Source organism: Lontra canadensis, unplaced genomic scaffold, assembly GCF_010015895.1.
Source record: "Lontra canadensis isolate GAN:19392208 unplaced genomic scaffold, GSC_riverotter_1.0 scaffold2, whole genome shotgun sequence".
In the NCBI taxonomy this organism is placed as follows: Eukaryota; Metazoa; Chordata; class Mammalia; order Carnivora; family Mustelidae; genus Lontra; species Lontra canadensis.
Window position 1 is genome coordinate 14,990,603 of NW_022630996.1, and position 21,500 is coordinate 15,012,102.

Genomic DNA, 21,500 nt, shown 5'->3' on the forward strand with positions numbered 1-21,500 from the left:
CACGTCAGGCTTCCTACTTTGTGGGAGCCTGCTTCTCCCGCTCCCTGCCACTCACCTTGCTTGTACTCTCTCTCTCTATCTCTCTGTGTCAAATAAATAAATAAAATCTTTTTTTTTTTAAGATTTCATTTATATATTTATTTGACAGAGAGAGATCACAAGTAGGCAGAGAAGTAGGCAGAGAGAGGGAGAAGCAGGCTCCCCGCAGAGCAGAGAGCCCCATGCAGGGCTCAATCCCAGGACCCTGAGATCATGACCTGAGTGGAAGGCAGAGGCTTTAACCCACTGAGCCACCCAGGTGCCCCAATAAATAAAATCTTAAAAAAAAAAAAAAAGGTGAAGGGGCCAACACATGCCACAACATGGATGAAACTTGAGGACATTCTGTTAAGTAAAATAAGCCAGTCACAAAAGGACAAGATACTATCTGATTCCATCTATATAAGGTACCTGGAATAGACAAATTCACAGAGACCCAAAGTAGAACGGGGGTTTCTGGGGGTTGTGGGGAGGGAGAATGGGGAGTTACTGCTGAATGGGTACAGAGTTTCAGTTTGGGATAATGAGAAATTTCCAGAGATGGATGATGGTCATCATTGCACAACCTTATGAATGTACAAATGCCACTGAATTGTGCACTTAAAAATGGTGAAAATGCTCAATCTTATGATATGCATATTTTACCACAATTTTTTTTTTAATTTTTAAATGATGTTGGGAGCCTTTTTGCTCAGGATGGGTTTTGTTCGTGGTTTTTAAAGATGAAGGGGTACAGCTCAGTGGCTTGTTATGTTTTAGGGCAACATAAATCAGAGAAATAGTCCTCCAAGATCAGGGTTAGAAAATGGAATAATCACAACCCAACTCTGCTTCAAACCAAAGAGCTTTTAATGGTGTTTACTCCCCAGAGCCCTAATAGGGATGGTCCCGCACATGCTCCATGATCGTCTTCAAGCCAAGCCAGGTCTCTTCGGCTGTGGGCAAGATCTGACTGGCCGGCAGGAGGAAGCCATATCGACCGGTGTCTCTCAGTTCAAAAGCAAATGAGTATTTGATGCCATAGTCATATGACCAGTCAATGCTTCCTCCACTGGCTTGGTCTGAAGGGCAAATGAGAACAAAGTCTGGTTATGCTGTTCCCGCTGGCATCTCCAGACACATAACCTCTGTGTTAGGTTTCACCATTACCAGAGATAAGTCAGGCCCCTCTGTGTGGACCTTGAGAGCAGGGATAGCTTCATAGGGGGTCATGCTCATGAAAAAGTACAAGATTAATTTGAAAAGCAAAATGTGTTATTCAAACGGACGCTATACTTAGCCTTCCTCTGGCACTCTTAGGAGCCTCTGGCTTCACCCACCCATTTGGAATCCTGCCTGCTCTCCTAATTGGCATCTACTACACCTGAAGGCCACACCACTTCCTTCTTTAGAGGAGTGCTAGATGCAGACGTCGTTTTCTCTCGTGGGAGAGGAGGGATTACAAACAGAGTAAGAGGGGCGCCTGGGTGGTTCAGTCGTTAAGTGTGCCTTTGGCTCAGGTCATGATCCCAGAGTCCTAGGATCGAGCCCTGCATCAGGCTCCCTGCTCACTGGGGAGTCTGCTTCTCCCTCTCCCTCTCCCCCTGCTTGTGCTTACTCTCTCGTTGTGTCTCTCTCTGTCAAATCAACAAATAAAATCTTAAAAAAAAAAAAAAAAAAAAAACCACCAAGAGTAAGAGATTTGACCTCCGCCCTCAGGGAACTTTCAGCATAAGGGTGGAGTAGGTTTTATTCTGCTATCAAATAATATGCCCGGCACCTATACACGATGGGTGACACCAACAAAGTAATGTGCACCTGTGTAACGTGTGGCCACTGACATGACAGATGATGAAGGAAGGTGGCATTAACGTACAAAGACCTATGGCAATCATGACTCAGAAGAGCTGAGCAATGGACGGGCACTTAGGTCCCTCCCAGGGAAGGCAGGGAGAGGTCAGATGGAAGAGTGGGAGAGACCAGCGGGAGACCTGGGGGAGACAAGGGTGTTGTACCAGGAAGAAGTAGGATTAGTGGTTAATATTATAAATTAACACTATAAAGTTCTGTGATTTGTGTCTTTGCCTTCACCTGAATGTTTGCTGACTTGAACTGAATCTTCCTGGGTACCAAATTTCCTAATTTATGCTACCTGCCTACAGCCTATCCCACTAACAGGTCCATGGTAGACAGAACGCTGGCTTCAGATTGAATCCTGGTTCTGCAAATCATTAGCTGGGTCACCTAAGGCACTTACCTCTCTCAACCCCAAAGGCTTCATCTGTCAAATAGGGATAATACTACAGTACTTATTTCATAGGGAAAGTTAAGTGGGAGAACACTGTGTGTATGATTCCAACACTTGTTTGAGCACTTACTAAATATGTTAGATACATGTTAAATCAGTTGATTTAATCCCCACATGGATAGTAAGGTGGGTGCTAGTATTATTCCCATTTTACAGATAAGGAAACTGAGGTTCCGAAAAATTAAGGGAAGGAGCTGGGATAAAGTATGTAGGATACGCATTCAATAAATTTCAGTTGTGACTATAAGCACCAGTATGAATAAATGACTAGGATCCTATCAAAAAAGTCAGACCATGTGGAAGGTAAGAGGTACCTGAAGGGGAGTAATCCAGCAGGAAACTAAGGAGAAACATTTATACAGCGCCTTACAGTTTGAAAACACTTTTATTCTACATCCTATCTTTTGAGACCCTCGACAACCCATTTCACAGATGAAAAAATCAAGGAAGGATGAGTGACCTGCCTGAAATCGCTTGGTTCCAAAGTGGCAGAACTATAACTCAAAACCAGGCATCCATCCCCAACGTCTGGGTCTTTTTCACCCTCCACCTCTCTGAGAAAGAACTCAAGTGACAACTTCATCCATCATAGCACAGCTCCTCAGAGCCCTTTCCAGATGAGAAACTACCCAGGAAATGTCTCACCCACCACAACAGTCCAGCCACCTCTTGGGTGGAGTAAAGCAGGTGTTCAGCCCAGAGCTACATACCAATCTAGGGCAGGAGGCAAAAAGTACTTAATTGGGACCTGTTCTTAGAGGCAGTGCTTGTCCAAGCTGGCGTGAGGCCAGAATCAAGGATAACAGAGTCAGCTCTGGGAAAAATGGAGCCCGAACTTGCTTGACCATTAATGGTCAGGTCCCAACAGATCAGATGGCAAACCTTACACATGTCTGATACATGCTTATTAGGAATATCTGGAATCCTACCAAGTAAAGCACACTAAACCTCAGCCTTCCAAGGTATACCTCACTTGGACATGCCTTAGATAAGAATGGTGAAAAACCAGAATCCTTGTAATAAAATCATTGAGACCCCTCGTGGAGAGCACAGGATGACATTCTGCTGACATTCTCAATACCAGCCTCCACTCAGAGGCTGCCCAACTCAGAAACCATGCATTTCTTGACCTCAAGTGGCCATCATGGCCTTCCTCCCCAGTGCCACTAGTCAGAGCACCCTCCTCCCTGGGGGTTCCTCTGCCAAAAGGGAGGACAATCCCACGTGGAACGTGGTTTAAAACGTCAGGGCAACTGTAAGCATATCAGCCCTCCCAGAGAATAGGTTAAAAAATACGTAACAAGAGCTCCAAACCTATTCATCCCATTTGACCTGGTAATCTTGCCTTTGGAATATACACCAAAAGGATTATCTAAAAGAAAAAGAAGTCCATACCAACATGTTTGCACCAACATGTAGTAGCACCATTTAGCAAACAATATAAAGGCACAATAACCAGGATATAGCAATCTACTGGAATAACAAATACCTAGAGTGGAAATGCATAGACATGTGCAGGAAATAATATCAACTAAAAAAGGCTGGACACAAAATGGAACACACACATTGATAACAACTAGATAAATATATTTGAGTTCATCAGCAAAATTACTAAAGAAATTGAAACATAAAATGTGATGATCATTAGATTTCTTTTTTCTATAAAGTCTTTTAAATGCCTCGTAATGGCAAAAAAAAAAAAAAATAGAAAAGAAAATGAAAGAAAAGAAAAACCATAATCACGATCAGTAGTTCTGGGATTTCCATTGATTGTCCTAGATGTGCTAGGTGAACTCTTGCTCCTCCGCTCTCCAAGACTACCATTAAGAAAACCATGACTAACAAGTGTGCCTTCCCTTGGATTCCCACCACGCTCCACCCCCATGTAGCTGCGCCCAGTGCCTCTAGCCCATCTGCAGACTCACTCCTCCTATTCAAGCCTGATCTACCCACCCCTACTTGACTCCTTCTTGTCCCCTTTCTCCCCCACTCCACAGTAGCACTGCCTTGCTCATTTCTTGTCTCTCCTGTGTCTTCCACCTCTCCCTCTCTATTGGTCCTTTTCCCACAGTCAATAAAGAAGTCTCTCATCTCAGAAAAGAAACCCTCCATTTCTCTCTCCTTCCCTTCTCATCTGGGCTCCTCCAAAGGGGGTCCACGTGGGCTCCAGACCTCCGCTCTCCCCCATCCCATGTGCTCCTCCCGTGACCCTCACCATGCTTATGAAATGGTCTACTTAAAGTCACCAATAAGCCAGTGATAAAAATCCAGTGGTAAATACTCTGTCCTTGTCATAGTTGACCTTCTCATAGCCTTTCGTCATCATTAACCGCTGCTTCCTTTCCAAAAACTGCTCCTCCCCTGGCTTCTGAAACATAAGCTTCTTGGCCCCTCTGCCCAGCCCCACTGGGTGGCCCTCCCTCACAACCCCCCTCTGCTGTCTGAAAGGTTGCTCCCCTCCTCCATTCAGGGCCCTTCCTACTCCAAGTGGTGTCCTTGTTCTCCCGTTCCAACCATCCTTTCTATGTCAACCACTTTTTTTTTTTTTAATGTCAATTACTCTTAAGTCTCTCTCTCTCCACAGAAACCCAGGGCCATGTGGTGCACAGTCCCCACTTGAAAACACTACAGTCCTCTCAGCCTCACCCTCCCCAGAGCTGAACTCTCTCTCCACCCACCACCTTTCACCTTCCTGGAGGTCTCCCTCTGTTAACGGCCCTGTTCAATGACCTTCGGTGAGAAACTCTACCACACCCAATGAATAACCAAAGCCTTTTGGTTTTCCCTGCTTCATGTCTCCCTAGATCCTCCACAGCACTGCTCTAGTGTGGACCACCACTTTCCCCTGAACAAGTCCTCCTCTTCCTGCAGGAATTTCATACTCCCAGCCCATCACAATCCAGCCTCCACACTCTTGCTAGGAGCCTTAACACACTCACTCCCTGCTGAAAACTCTCCAGTGGCTTCCGGGGTCCTGTGGGTCAAGACTTAAACTCCTTAACATGGCACCCAAAAACCTGAACCCTCACTCCCCTTGTTCCTACTTTCTTCCAGAGTTCCCAAACCTTCTTGTGGTTTGCAGAGTCCATCATGCAGTTTCTTACTTCTGTGCCTTTGCCTGCACTGTTAAAGAGTGGGAATGGCCCATTCTTTTCCCCTCCTCTCGCTGTTTGGTGAGCAGCCATCAAAATCCTGCCCGCTTCCGTATGCAGCTTTTCCTGATTCTGCCAATGTCAAATCCTCCCAACTTTCTAACACTTTTGTACCACGTATAGCCTACTACAGCACACAGCACACCGACATTCATCTTCCTGTTCATCTCCCACATTAAACAGTGAGTTTTCTGTGGATTCTCTATGTCTGTAGTACTTGGCATAATGATTAGCCCGTAGTAGAGGCTTAATAAAAGGGTGCTGAATAGAGCGTGTGCCTGTAAGAGGCATTTGTTTCCAAAGGGTGCATGGGCGTGGGAGCACAGGGAGACTCCTGGGCATTCAACCATGGGCTCTTGAGTTTCTGGGTTTGCCCCTAAGGAAGTGGGGAGACTCCTTTGGAGGACTCAGAATCTGCATGGGTGCATTAGGATTTCCCACGGCACTGTAGTTGTTTCTGTAGTTGTTCTCCCAATCCACCATGGGAGAGGAGAGTCTCAGAAAGTCTGACAGCAGGCTCCCCAGCTTTGTTCCTGACATTGGCAGTACTCCTGACTGATCCTCCCCTTTGTCTCCCCAAATTCTACATGCACAAATGGTTGCAATAGAGCCTGCCCACCAAAATATCTGGGTCCTTTTAAAGAGTCACCCCCATTCTGCCCCCACAATAAGTCCATGGCGTTATTCAGGGTGGAAGCCCCTCAGCCCAGAAAGGAATAATTAATAAAAGTGATGGCTCAGGACTAAGTCTTGACAAAAGCTTGTTTTTAGGCAAAAAGTTTCCATGTAATGACAAAGAGCTGGAAGGATCAGGAGAAGCAGAGAGGAACGCACACAGCTCAAGTATTTAGGAAGTTCTTTGCTCCAGATACCACATAGTACCTGGTGGCAGAAAACCGGGCAGGGCTGAGCGCCTGCCCAGAGACCTAGACATTTCATATCGGGGCACTGACAGGCTCTGGCCCAAAAATCCCATGGTGCCTGCTTAGTGGGTCATTTGTGAAAACCCATTAGATACTTACAGATGACTGAGCAGATAGGTCCCACTTTGTACTTGGTGCCGTGCAGGCTGGTCAGAGCCTGGGCAGCCTTTTTGGCCACTTCATTCTAGAAAGAACCAAGGAAAGGTAGATGGATAACACTTGCCTCTTGAAGATCGAATGCCCAAGTGCAGAATGTAGAACGGGGCCCTCTGATTACCTAGACCCTCGGGCTAATGTAGACTTAAGCACAATGCCCTTTCATTTCAGTCATTTTCACTGAGAAGTCAACACTAGTTCACTTCTGTTGGCTTCGAAAATACAACACGAAGACCTTCATTGTTTGTCTGATCATCCAGGTGTTTGCAATAAATAAACCAGGGTCATGATTTTGCTACCATCCTTCCTTGTTGAAGGTGTGGAGGGAAATAGGGTGGAAGTAAGGGGCCAAAGAGAATACGTACTGACCCCAGGATGTACTGGGGAAGTTGATTTTTTTTTTTTTTTTTTTTTTTTTTTGCTAGATCCCTACATTGGCTTACCTCCCTATGATTGTCTCTTTTTCCAAGAAGTAGAGCTCAGCAAAATATTTTCCATTATTTGAGGGTTCCAATTTTGACTGATTGAGGCTTTACTGTCCTTGCTAGGGATAAATGTAAGGTCTTGAACTTGGGTCCAGGAAAACAACTGCACAATTACCAGATGGGGGAAACCTGGCTCAGCAGAATCCTCAGAGAGCCTGGGGGTTTCAGTTGTCAATGAGCCCAACATGAGTCAACGGCACGAGGCTACTGCCAAAAAACTAATGTGACCCTCAACTGTTTAAGCAGAAGTACACGGTCTGGAGGAGGGCAGCCATGGCCATGTTCCCCTCTGGGCTGGCTGACCCACAGGTTTTATGCTCACTTCTGGGAGCTACCCTTGAAGAACAGAGACTGACCAAAGCATGTTTGGAAAACAGCAAACAGCATGGTGAGGGAACTCGGCGCTACATTATGAGTGTTTGAAGGAGCTGTAGGGATACAGAAAAACCTAGAAGAAGCAGGTTACTGGTCTTCAAATGATTAATGGACTTGCTTCTTTTCAAAGGGAGCAAGATGATAACCAGGGCTGGCAGGTAAAAACCATTAAGGAGCAGGTTTGGGCTCTCTGTAAGGAAGAACTCAATCACACCTGCCCCCAACACAGAACAGAAGCCCTTGGGAGGCAGGAAACTGTCCAAACACAGGCTGAATGACTATGTGGCAGAGATGTGAGCACCAGGCTTGGAGAATTTAAGGTCATCTAGGTCTACTAAAAGCACCTTCTAGGTTCTTTTCAATCTTAAGGTTCTTTTTCCCTTGATTTGGCCTTGAGTGGTACTACTCACCATCAAAACTCTGAGCACTGCCCTACAGGGCTAACATCCAATGGATGAGATGAAAGATACACCTGAATGGCAATAATTTATTCCATTTCTGCCAGGAGCTGCTGATCGTTAACGTATTTGAAAGTAAACTGACCAAAAGGTCCCATCTCAGGGTTTATCTCTAACATATGGGTCTCAAAAACCAAGCCTAAAAGCCAAATTGGGAGTACTGCACATTCTCCTCAACTGGGAATAGCTCATACAAGCCTGTAAGGAGCCCTCTGAGAGGTCCCTGTCATTCCTGAGACAGGAAAGATGATGGAAGGTAGCAAGTGAGGGAAGGGAGTGTTCGTTCGTGCAGCAGGACAGAAGGTCACAGAGCAGAAAGCACCAGGAAGATGTAAGGCTGGAAGACAGTACTCTTTCGCTTTGAGCATCTGACAGCATCTAACTACAGATCTGTGAGACTCACATTCAAATTCAAGTAGTTATTACCGAAGCAACAGAAAGCACGTCCTGGGAATTTACGGTCCCTTTGAGGCTCTCGCTCATCTAGATCAAGACAACAGTGATTTCGTGAATTCTATTTCCCAAGGAAACTTAATTTGGGAAAATCCATAACCAGTCTCTGAAACCTCTGCCTGTGTCCCACTCTTCTCGGTGGTTGGACCTATTCATCTTTGTAACCTGTCACTAATCCGCCCCCATCACGGGACCAGGCTCTATGACTGAAACTTACTTGTCCACACAGTGGACCTTCAAGGCTGAGCGGAAATGACATTTTGGAAACTTACCAGTTCATCAAAGTTATCTGACTTGGTACATGTATACCCATAGGGGAACATGAGCAGCTGGGAATAGCTGTGGAGGGTAATGAAGGCCTTGATTTTCCCGTGACCTTTGATGAAGTCCACTATGGATTTCACTTCAACTTCAGAGTTGGCATGGGGTCCACGATAGGAATCAGAGCAAGGGTTGCTGCTGGCTCCAGGTCCTGATGGGACAACAGAAGAAGCCCAGTAGGAACAGTAAGCTTCAGGGAGATGCTGTATGGATATATGTACCATGCGTCATGGAGTTCCTCCTCTGGAAGTCAGCAAGACTGTCCCTGCATTAGATGGAGGTGTTCTCTAAGGGCACAGGAGGCCAAACTGAAGTGATTCTAGAGGCATCTCTCTTCTTTAGAAAGATGGTCCCTCTATATGGCAGAAAGAGCTATCAAATTAGATCATCTCCTCTCTGTGGGAGTTGTTGGAAGAAAAGCTAGATTTAACATTATAGATGGAATTCCTGCATTGGGTGGGAGTTGAGCAAGCTCTTTTTCTGGGATTTCTTCCAATTTTTCGCATCCAAGAGCAGAAAATTCTATGCATCTGTACTTCTAAATCACAAAGCCACAAATGCAAGGAACCTTTGATACCCTTTCTGCAGTGAGGAAATCACAACTGCATTTGACAACAAGGCCACCTTTGGCCTTGATTTTCTCAGCAACTGGAGTTACTCGTGACCACCAAAGTGGTCCACTGTGGCCTGGCCAGGGCTCTGAATGCTAGAGAAACTTCGAGGAGATCAGGAGGGGCTGGGACTCCCCATGGTCTCTAAATGATACAGACAAAGTACAAATACAACCTGTGACTTCGTTGCAAGATTATTTAGTAAGAACCATAGTATTTCAGGAAAAAAAAAAATGCCTGACATTGAATTCCTGGGCATTGTTCAGTATTTTGGATCTGATGCTTCGATTTTTTTTTTCTACGCTTAAAAAAAAACTATTATAAAAGCGATGAATGAACTTGCCACTCATCCATATCCTGCCACAATTCCCGAGTGGGTCTTTTCTTGGTTGAATAACTCTCACTAATTCATTTGTCTTACAAAGATTTAGTGATTGCCTTCTATGTTCCAGACACCATATTAGGTGTTAGCGACAGTGCAGTGAAAAAGACAGTTTCTAACCTCACTGCAACCAGACCTAGTGAGGAAAAAGCGAATTTCAATTCTGTGATTAGGGAAACACAGGAGTTTTAACTGGTCCCGAAAAGCATAAAGGAGCCTCCCAACCAGGCTGCCAATGAAACCCCAAAAATTAGAGCCACAAGTCAACAAAACCCGAGCAGCAAGCCAGTATTTTCTCTTTGAATCTGTTTTGAAAATCAATGTCTTAATCCTATTTGTCCTTCTTTTTAGTTTTCTTTCTCGAAACATCCAGAGATGATGTAATGCTTCTCCTCTGAATAGATCCTAACCCCCTCTAGTGGTTGGTTCAGGACTTCCTGAGGCCTCCCGCCATGGCGCCAAGTCTTGTACTGAAGACTCAGAAGCGAAGCCGAGCTGGGCTACAGCTTGTGGGAAAACTAAGATGTGAGACAAAATATATTAAATGCTGCTCAGAGATGTGTGACAGCGCCGCGTGCCTGGGAAGGGAATTTACTTCAGTGTTTTTCCAATAGGTTTTTAAATGGCTTCAATCCTGAATGGGCCTAGCAGGCTGACAGCCCTGCAGAGCCCTTGCAAAACAGCTAGTTGGCCAGACAGCTTCGGGCCATCCCTGGGGGCGAGGTCCCTTCGCTCACCTCCGAAACCTGCATCCCAGTTCCGGTTAGGATCAACACCAACACAGGGGCTTCCTGATACCTTGGACCTGGTCTTCCGCCACATACGATTCTTTTAAATCCAACCGCAAGAGAAAACGGAAAAAAAAAGAAAGACGGTCATTCGGCCTTGATGAGATGGTCCCTTTAAAATCCTGTTTGTTTCCCCTGCTCCCTCCTGGGAAGGGCCCTTTGGAATGACACTAATTTCCTTGCCCACAGAGGTGTCAAACAGTCCTACGGGGTTCTGCATGTTCTTTGAGGAGTTTCTTTGTTGTCTCACAGAAATGAGAAGTAAATAATCCCCCATCTTCTCAAATCAATACCTGGCAAACTATTTTCCATAGGACACCCATTCTATTCAGTATTAACAATACGAAAAAATAGGGGCGCCTGAGTGGCTCAGTTGTTAAGCGTCCGCCTCTGGCTCAGGTCATGATCCCAGGGGCCTTGGATCAAGCCCCACATCGGGGTCCCTGCTCAACGGGATGTCTGCTTCTCCCTCTACCACTCCCCCTGCTTGTGTTCCCTCTCTCACTGTCTCTGTCAAATAAGTAAATAAAATCTTTAAAAAGAAAACAACAACAAGTCGGGAGAGAGAATATTTCAGGAAAACATAGAGCTAAATTCGCTAACGTACTTCAGCACTTCTAAGAGTTTCTTAATGCTTTCGTGTTTTTTTCATGCCACTCCAGGAAAGGGATACGGTGGGTGGTACTTCCCAAACTTGACTGTGGAACCCTCTATTCATAGGATATCTCATGAGATGAGTACTAGTATTTGTATGAGTTCTTTTTGAACACATTGAAAAACACTATCGTACTCCGCTCTCTCCAAAAATAAACTTGAAGCTCTGATTCACTTCGAATATATGTGGGGTCACAGTTACCACAATGGGGTTCTGTAATAAGATTTTAAAGGGGAAAAAAAAACTACGTAACTCCTTTTAGTGATATTACAGAGGATTTCTTCTACAGATTGTAAGTAAAATGCTAAATGCATTGTACTGCCTACCCAAATCCTACTGCAATCTAATTGTCAGCAGGTAACATACGCCTCCTCTTTTCCATCAATCCCACCACAAAAAAACACAGAGAGAATTGGAACAAATCTCCTAGGTGACTCACAGTGAACACTGAGCTCTAATAGCCCAGCCTAACAGCTAAAATGGGCTCTGACGGAGGCAATATGTAAAGACCTCGTGTGTCAGAATAACAGGTGATTATAAAGTCCACTATATGCCTCAATTCCGGGCCACTACTGAGAAATTACGCATTCCACTTATGGTAAATCAAGACCAGAAAGGTTACTTTTGTCTTTTAAGTTCCAACACTTCCATGTATTCTTGTTGAAGAAGAAAAAGGTCCTAGGCTTACTTTGGTTTGAGAGAACACATATCCATCGGGGTTTGTGACGGGCAGCAGGAAGATATCCATCGTGTCCAAAATGGAAGTGATGGACGGATCATTTCCATAATCAGAGGCAATCTGTGTAGAGACAACACAGATGTCAATTTCACACTCCCCTTTCACCGGGAACACGGGATGGAGTATTAAGGCAATGTGTTTTGTTTTGTTTTTTTTCCAGGTATGAACTAGATACCACTGCTGGTCAATGAGAACTTGGCAGGACTACAACCCAGTCTCCTGCAGTGCTCATGTGTTTAATACGCCAGCGTCTGTACTTTTATTTCCAGTCAGAATAACTCACTTATCTTAAGTAAAACTCAGATATCACTTATCCATTCTCTCTCAAAAGCAGAATTCTTTCTATTCATTCCGGGGAAGCATTTTGCAATGGTGGATGTGGCTTATAGGGATCTGTGAACCAAAGACATTTTTTCAACTTTCCTTCATCATCACAGAGGCTAGCCTTCCAAAAGTACTCACGACGAACAACAGATTACTTAAATGTGTAGAGACTTTTTCTGAAGATACAGAGGGCCGGTTAAATTCCATTTGGGGAATTAAATTTCTCCTTGCGATCAATTGCAGTGGAGCTGAAGTTTCTGCTGGATTAAAATTTATTCATTTCCTGTGCTCAGCCATCCTAAGGCATTATTATTCAACTGTTAAATATCCATTTCATAATACCCTAAAGGTAACTGCATTTTAATTGAAGGGAAAAATGTATCAGTCGGTGTGCACGTGGTTGCACATGCTTGAATGATCTGATGTAGATTGATTTCCTTTGCTCATGAATTAACATTCTGATTTAGAGCGTGTCATTTTTGAATTACTTAAGCAATACCAGACTAGGTCACACCCAGCCCACTGTCCTGACTCTAAATTCCAATGCACATGTGGAAGAAAGGTATTGCGACACTCCCGACTTCAAAATCAGATTTGGAACATTTTCAGAAAAACCCAGAAACCCTTAACTAATTTTACGTTGCATCTGTAGGGCAAAGTAAACTCTCCCAGCACCTGTTTATACTTTCCCTCTGAGCCCCGTGGGCGATTGTATAGCTTTCCTAGAACATTGTCTCTCAGCCTTCGGGGCCGGAGGCAGCAAAACAATTTTTCTCTAGTCTGTTCTTAGGCTGAAATCTGACTCCCGGGGTCCGTACTTACCATCCTCCCAATCTCTCCTGGCTCTCTCTGTTAACAGAGCACACGGTGGCCGGCAGGCCCGGGGACAGTCCCAGCGTGCTGGCTGGGGCAATAGGGCAATCCCAAAAAAAGGTCAAATAGGCCTATGCAAAGAAAGGCTTGCCGAGAACATCAGCCATTAGGACCATCGTGTGGTTACGTGAGGCCTAACCCCAGAAAGCCAAAATAAATGGAGGAATTTTAGGGAAAATGACCTTATTTGCTGTCCACAGTGCAGTAGCTTGTGTAACCCACTCTCGAGCATGGATCCCGGCATCTAGCCAGATGGCTGGCTTGTCTCCTCCGGTGCTGAACTGTAAAACAGTGTGGAAATGTGAACAGCTCCACGGCTAGGGGCTCCTGTCCCCACTTTTTTCCCCTAGGGCCTTGTCTGTCCCTCTTTCCGTACTTGATGTGATCAAGAGAAGGGCGTGTAGACACAGATGCTATGGATTAACTCTTATTTCACGTGCTTTTTCTGGTCCCCCGCTTTTAATATAAGTTTAAATGCAGGCTTACAAGAGGCAATAGACTTTTCCTCCTGTGATGTTTGTAAAAACTAGGTACAGATAATGTAGTGACATGAAATCAATTGTAATTTTTACAAAATAGATTACAAAATAGTATGACGCCTTTTTGATTCTCTTGAAAGGCTAATTCATGTATACATACATATGTACGCACACAAATACATGAGAAAAAGGAAGAGGGGGAGGAAGAAAGAAATAGCAAGACATACAACAAAATATTAACAGCTATCACCCTATAGTCGTGGAATTAGGGATATGGGAATGTTTTTCCTCTTTTGTTTCTCTATTTTCCAATTTTTGCAATGATTGTGTTATTTTTGTAATAAAAATGCTTGTGATAACCTTTCAAGTCCTTCATAAAAACAGGATGGTAGGCTCTGGAGGTGCTTTCCAGAGTTTAAATTTTATGATCTAAGTGTCTCGGTTTTATTTGGAAGAGTGGCTTTGCCAATTGGATCAGTAAATGGGGAGGAAAAGATTATTTTTGCACCATCAACTTCTATCTCTGTGCTGCATTCTAAACATAGGAGATAAGGTAAATGAGAAATGCAAATCCTTGCTAAAAATTACATTTCATGGGCTTCGAGAGTTTTAGTTATAAGTGTTTCGTGTCTTTTCCTCCAAAGAGCTCAATTGTAGAAAGCAGGGAACTTTCAAAAACACATAACATTCTCACCCACGAATTACCCTGTAGAAGAGAAGGCCAAGACAATCCAAGGGGGAGGAGAATCTGGGAATTCTTGGCCCAACGGTAGGGAAAAAAAAAATTTTTTTTTAAATAAGGTAGTAAGTATTAGCAAATGTACCACTGTGTCATGAAGTAGGCAAACCACTTTTCTCAAGCCTGCTTTGGGAGAAACACTATGGAGAAATCCATCTGTCCCAAAAAGTCCGTTGGTTCTCAGCCATAACATTTCCAAAATTAGTAGGGAGTTGTGACATTATCTCACTCTCTCTTCTTCTTTTTTTTTTTTTCCCCCTCTTTCACAAACTCTTTCTAGGAAACCCAGTAAATAAATTTCACTCTTTTTCTGGGCAAAGTTAAAAAGCTTGAAACTACCAGCAGTAAGACTGTCAAAGGTTACAGGTTGGAGTAAAACCCTAACCTTTTTCAAACCAGCGAACAAATGCCTTTGTTTTCTGGGCACTTGCCTGTGCAATTTAGATGCCCTGTCCTCCTCCCGCACACCGCAGGAGTGCTTCTGTTTGGAAATGCAGCTCAGGCAAGTTATTTGGCGCTTTTTTTTTTTTTTCCCCTTTTCTTAATCTCTCGATTTAAAAAAGAGAGAAAAAAGAAAAAGAAAACAAGGTACAGAACTCCTACCTTAATTAATTACAGAACACCTCTCCCATCCCCTGCTCACCCAAAGGCCAGCACCCCTACATCCAACACCCCCCTCACCCCTGGGGCGCACACCACCCCCAGCCAAAGCCTCCACCTCAGGACCAGGCCCCTAACGCCGCCCCCATACATCCCCCCGCCCTGGGGCCCTCGTCATTTCCTCCATCTGCCCCCCACCCCCGCCCCGCTTCGCCCTGGGACCCCCGTCACCTCCTCCATCCGCCCCCCTCGCCCTGGGGCCCACACTGCCGCCCCCTTCCTCTGTTCCTATTGGCGCGCTCGCCTCTGGTTCCCTGCGAGCGAATCTATCAAGATGAGAGCATTAATTCACTCCTGCAGACCTGCGTCAGCTTGCGCAGGATAGAGAAAAGGAAAAAGAAAGAGGGGGTGGGGGTAGTGGGGAGGTGGATACTCAAAACCAGCAAGGACCGGTTAGGAGGAGAAAAGGGAAAGGGGGGTGGGAGGAGGAGCCGCTCTGCAGGCAGAGCCAGGACTGACGGCCCGCCTGGGAGCGGCGAGATTCTAGAAACCTCGAGAGGAAAACCCACAGCTGCACCTGTGTACCTTGAGCACGTTCATGGGCCGCTTTTCAAAAGAATGGCCAATATTCACTTTGCTCACTAGACCCGGGTGCTGAGCCACGATGTTATCCATTTCTTGGGAAATCTGAAATGTGTAAGACGAATAAGTAGACATTTGGAAATGGATGATGTGATGCAACCATCAGTGACTTTTCCCCTCGCCTCCCTTTTCATTCCCTCCGGGAACGGAGAGGGCAGCGCGGCGGATGCTGCCGGATTGGGGACGATGGACCCCCAAGCGAAGACATGATGAGTCACCGGGCGTCCGCAGGGGCTGGGGAGGGGGAAGCCATTTTGTGGCAGCGGAGCCGGCTCGTTCCAGTTTTGTGCTTCCAACAAAATGGCACTTCTCTGGCTTGCCTGTGACTCTCCTCAGCCCAGCACGGACGGGCAGCTTCCCCAGCCATAGAGCTGCTCGCCTCATTAGCAGAGGGACACGAATGGCAGCGCCCCCCCCCCCGCACCCCCAAAGGTGGATTTGGAGGCCGGACATCGGGGCTGACTGAGGCCCGGGGCGACGGGGAGGTGGCCTCTGAGGCACTTCTGTCCCCAGCTCCTTGGGCTCCTACTTGGGAGGCTGATTGAAATGCTGCGCGCCTGGGGCACCCAAGCTGTGGCCCTGGCTGAGGCTGGGACGTGCCTGGGCGTGTCTGGAGAGTGGCTGGCATGGAAAGGACCCCTCCAGCCGCGCTGCCAGCGCTTGTTCCCTGCGGGACACAGACGCCAATTTGCGAGGCCAGGCAAGGAGAGCGGGCAAGCCCCTTGCTTTCTTCACGCCCTGTACCCCTCATTCTCTGTACTGGTTCGCAACCCCTTATCTGAAACCCTTAGGAGCCATACATACTTCAAATTAAGATTGATTGATTAATTGATTGATTGATTTTTAAAGAAAGGTCGGAGGAAGGGGGCGCCTGGGTGACTCAGTGGGTTAAGCATCCTCCTTCAGCTCAGGTCATGATCTCGGGGCCGTGGGATGGAGCCTCCCGTTGGGCTCTCTGTTCAAGTGGGGAGCCTGCTTCTCCCTCTCCCTCTGCTGCTCCCCCTGCTTGTTTTCTCTCTCTCTCTCTACGTCAAATAAATAAATAAAATCTTTAAAAAAAAAAAGTCGGAGGAAGCCTATATTGCGTATTATGCATGTGGCATTGCTCCATATTCAGAGATATTAATATTTCTGGCAGTAAAACAAATGAATAGCAAGTCCATTTAGGTCAGAGTTTGCCCCCAGATGAGTTTAGGTCAGGTTAGCTTTTGCCACCAAATAAATTGGCGGGGTGGGGGGAGGTAGTTTCAGACTTCTCTGCATTTAAAATTGCTGGTTTAGGGGATGAGTACCCACCAGATTCCTCCTTTCTGGCTCTGTGCTACTCCTTCACCTCCCTCTGTTATCCTCCAACCCCCATCTCTTCTCTCCTCCCCTCCATTCCCCCACTCCAAATCATTTAGGCAAGTGGACCCCCGTGAACCCAAGAAAAGCTCTATGTCAAGAAGAGGCAAGCAGATGGCCAGGTGGCAGTGTGTCACCCAGCTGGAGGAAGGAAGCATTCTTCACACCAACAACTAAGGAAAGACAGCAGAGACCTCACAAGACTTTGCTGCTATTAGGTCTCAAAGCACTGGTCAGGTTGGGAGACCCAACCCTCCGCTGAAAGTCAGAGGTGTTGGGGAAGCCCCTGATTCAATCATCAATGGCAGCCAGGAAGCACTGCTCTCAAATGGCTTTGTGGGCAGCATGGGTCAGAAATCAGCAGAGGGGCCTTGACAGGAGAGGCTCAACAGCAGAAGAGGCTGTTGTGTGCCCACTTAAGACACTCCCAGACAATCCAAATAATGGAATGGCTCTTGGGATGGGCAAGTGGGCCTCAGGGAGCTGCCTTGAAGCAGTGACACTGCTACTGGCTGTGAAATCCTAGAGAAAACTGAAGAAGTTAGGAAACCATATGAGAATACTTCCCATTAAATCACCAGGTCGAAGTAAAAGCCTTGTCATCAGAGGAGAAAACGGCCCATTTCTCTGGCGTTCATTTTAAAACACCTACCTCTTCCAAAGTATGATAAGCCTCAAAGTTGAAGTTACCATCCCGTTGTCTTCTCTGATTAAGTAACATTTCTTCATTCTCTTTGTCCAACAGAACCTAAGGTAAACCAGTCACACTTGTGATTAGTTTACAGCAATCCATTTGCATCTACAGTTGTGAGGGAAATGCTAACACTCAGGTCCCCAGTCCCAAGCATCCTCTTCCTGTTATACAGGCTCTGGGGTCATGCCTTTCCCTTATTCTGGAAACATCTTGAAAGGGGATTAGGCACTAACGGGACTTCTGGCCAGCCAGATGCTGCAAATATAGGAAGACAGTTGGTCCCGTGGTTGTGTTATGGCTCTCCTACCCTTCTGGGAAACCAGCACCCAAGTTAACCCCCAATTAAAAACTAAACGAATAACATTTTGCTTTCACTTAAATGAACACTCTTCAGTTTGTACTTTACATTTCATGCCAAAGGTTCTGTTCTGCCCTCTCCCTTAAGATTTTAGTTACCATATCGCACTTATGCCAAATGCAAAAGGGAGAGGGCCAGTGTCAGGGGTAGTCAAGACTCCAAGAAGGCCCTAGCAATGCCCACAGGTCCTTTTCCCTGGCAGAGGGTATCCAAGGACAAAAAAGGATGGATCTTCAGTTCATGTAAACCAGCGAGACTCTGGAAGGATGGTTGGTGGGATAATTACCTGAACATCTTCAATCATGATGGAATAAGGAATTCCCTGGGACTCCAAGAAAACTTTGACTGCCTGGACATTCACAAAAGGAACTCGGACATGGGCTGTCTCCCCTGGGGTTGTGGGTGATTTCCAAAAATCAAGCTGGAAGGGGTAAAAGGCCGAGGCAATAAGAGGGTTATTCCAGGGAAATGGACAGGTTTCCAGGAATCAGTTTTTATCTATTTTACCTCCAGCCCATAAGACTAGAATCACTGCAGAATCACTCTGATATTGCAAAAGGGTTTTTAAATATCCAAGCCGGGGCCTTTGTGTCCTATCGTTTGCCCCCCCCACCATGTTTAGATATTAAAACTGGCAGAAGGCAAAGATTATTTAAAACTATGGCAGTTTTTTTTAAACAGTTGACATTCAAGCAATCTAATTCATTTCATAATAGAACATTAATACTGTATATTATCGTAGGATGGAAATAATGCATTAAAGCTGTTCAACAATTTTTCAAAGTAACTTTCACTTTCGGTCTCTTTTCACTCTTACAATAAACCTGTGAGATAGAAGAATGGTATGTTTATGCTCATTATACTGAATGGGATAAAGAGACACAGGGAAGGTAGGTGACTTCCCCAGTGCCACAGAGTCGGAACTACAGCCCAAGCTTTCTGCATCTCAGCTCCATGAGTTAGTGTTCCACACTATGTCAGGAAAGATGAGATACAGTACAAAGTCAGAGATCCCAATCATCATGTCTAACTGTGGAGTAGTCACTTTGGGAAACAGAAGCTCCCTTTAGAATGGATACCTGAAGATGTTCTTCAGCCTCCAATTCCACCAGATGTTTAACTTGTTCTTCATTCCTTGGTGAGATCTCGAGAACCTGGTCCCTAAGAATATTAACCACAGACATGACCTTAAAAGCAAAAGCTGGACACTGTTTCCTGCTGCTTTCTGCTCCCGTTACTCCCTACATGTATGAGGTTAATGGAGCAGTTAATAATCTCTTTGACAATTGAGAAACTAATAAATCGTATACTGACCCACATCCCCACAATGAGGACTTGGTAGAATGGCTTTACTCCCCCCCCCCCCAGGAAATGGGATCTAGATAATAATTGAGAGGTGTACCTACTCCTAGCAGGAAGCTTGCCATTAAAGTTACCTTTCCTTTAGCTAATGATTATTTATAAAATAACACCTGCTGGTCATAAAGCAATACCTTTTAAAACTTGTCTGTTCCTGCTTTTCAGAAATGAGGTTTTTTTGCTTTTCTTTTTTTTTTTTTAAAGTGGAATCATTAAGTTGGTGCTTGTAAGAAGAAATTGAATTCACATCTGGATAGACCTACGATGTTTTATTGTTGTTAACTGAAATGTATTAGAGTTCCATCTCCAAACCCCATTCATGTGGCATAAGCTTGAGGTATGCCAGAGACAACGGGGACCCTGAAAAATCATGCTGTGCTCTCCACACACACCCGTACACATGTATAATGAGGAATAAAGGATATCAAGGACTCCTTGGCGAGAAAAAGAAGTTGCAAAACAAGCAAACACATATCCTTAGAAATAAGTGGGGGAGTAGATCTGGATTCGTATAACCCTTCCTTGGGGATTTCTTCTCCTCTGTCCTTTCTCCAACTAGGCTGACTTCCTGAGTCACTGCCTTGAGCATTTGTGCATCAGGGAAAGGATTGGTACAAAGAGCCATATACGAGGACCAGAACCCAGGTCTTCTGAAACCAAGTGCCATGCATTTCCAATGAATGCTAGTAAAATACCTAAGTAATAGAGTATGAGATCTTCAAGGCTCTTCTGCCTACAAGGAGACACCAGCCCTGTGATCTGAAAATTCTTCCATTTGAGTCTCATTCCTTTTGGTTAGTGCAGACACCCAGGAGACACCCCCCCCCTTTTGTAATGGGAAGGCACTGAGAAAAGTACTGCTTTGGGCTAAATTTCCTGGTGTGTGCTCTAAGGAACAGTAGCCCTTTGAGTCATTCAGCACGTTTAAAAAAAAAAAAAAGTGAAAGGAGTTTGATGATCCAAAAAAATGGGTAAATGTAACAACCTATATCCCTTCTTATAGATTTATAATACACACAATTTCAGTAAAAGTCACTAGAAATCCTACAGTTTGTTAAACCCTCTGATTCGCAAGTTTATTTGACACCAACTTCTTTGGGCCAGACTTACTTGATCACTTCCTTAATTCCATGGAACACTCTTTAAGAAATGCTGCCCAAAGCCTTTCACAGAATCTTGAAATCAAAGTACTTTAGAGCAAAGGTGAATCCTGTGACGCCACGAGAGTTGAGTTTGGGCTGAAATCTACACCCCCGGTCCTCCCAGCTCATGAGGTTACATGGCCTGGGCACTAGATCTGCAGGTGGGGAGGACAAGGGCTGACGTGGAGGGCAAAGACCAGAATGGCCAGGAGGAGGTGGTGGAAGAGAAACCATCACTTACTGAGATGCACTGAGACAATCAGCCAGACTGCTTTTTTTCACTGACGCCTATCATCCCTCATTATGATCACCGGGGGAGAGAGAAAGGTGTATGTGTTCAGATTTCACTCTGTTTTTTCCTTTAGGTGTCATTCATCTCTTCCTTGGGTCACTCATTCTTTTATTCCCACTATTCCCTCTCTAAATCTGAAAATGCCATACACTTACACCCATTATTCCACAACTATCCGATGAGACCCTCTGAATCAGGTGAAAAAAAAGTTCAAACAGGCACCAGAAAGCATAACTTACCCCTCAAATGTTTCTCGACAGTAGATATGCCCCAGAAGGGCACAAAAAACCAGGATCAACTTCATGGTGAAGGGTCTTCCCAGAGTCCAGAATTCAGTGACTCCCGAATTTTATTTATAGGGCCCATGGCTGAGGCTGATCTGTGTAAGAACTCAAGTTCAATGCCCACATGGTAAAATTCCCACCTGCATGTCCAATTCTCAAGGCTGTAGACACCCACCTGTGTGATATGTCCAATCCGCACATTTTCCATTCCTGCAATGAGATAACAAACTTTGATGGAAGGAAAACAAAATTGTTAGAGCATACCAAGGGCAAATCATGTGTTTATGATTTAGAACATAAAGTGCCACTAACTGACTGGTGATAGAAGCCAAATTAATATTTCCAAGGTTAAAGTCTTTTTTGGGTGTCTGACCAAAAAAAAAACCAAAAACAAACAAACAAAACAAAACAAAGCAAAACAAAAAAACAAATAAAAAAGGGCACAGCATTTATAGTAATTACGCCAGCGTCCTATCACATTCCATTAGTTTGCTCATTTGTTTATTTTTATAATGTTTACCCTGAAACACTACAATCACTCAGTCC

At 45.1% G+C, this 21,500-nt stretch overlaps 1 protein-coding gene across 1 annotated transcript; it reads right to left on the reverse strand.

Moving 5' to 3' along the window:
* Nucleotides 1-871: 871 nt before the first annotated feature.
* Nucleotides 872-21,158, reverse strand: CPA2 (carboxypeptidase A2). The gene is made up of 12 exons (XM_032865355.1): nucleotides 21,130-21,158; nucleotides 20,910-21,049; nucleotides 18,957-19,038; nucleotides 18,164-18,298; nucleotides 17,478-17,573; nucleotides 15,425-15,526; nucleotides 13,204-13,302; nucleotides 11,774-11,884; nucleotides 10,380-10,470; nucleotides 8,601-8,800; nucleotides 6,501-6,585; nucleotides 872-1,100 (listed from the first exon to the last, which is right to left on the reverse strand). Exons 2-12 carry the CDS (start codon nucleotides 20,972-20,974, stop codon nucleotides 913-915), a joined length of 1,254 nt encoding a protein of 417 aa, XP_032721246.1. The 5' UTR covers nucleotides 20,975-21,049; nucleotides 21,130-21,158; the 3' UTR covers nucleotides 872-912.
* Between the last annotated feature and the right edge of the window lie 342 nt (nucleotides 21,159-21,500).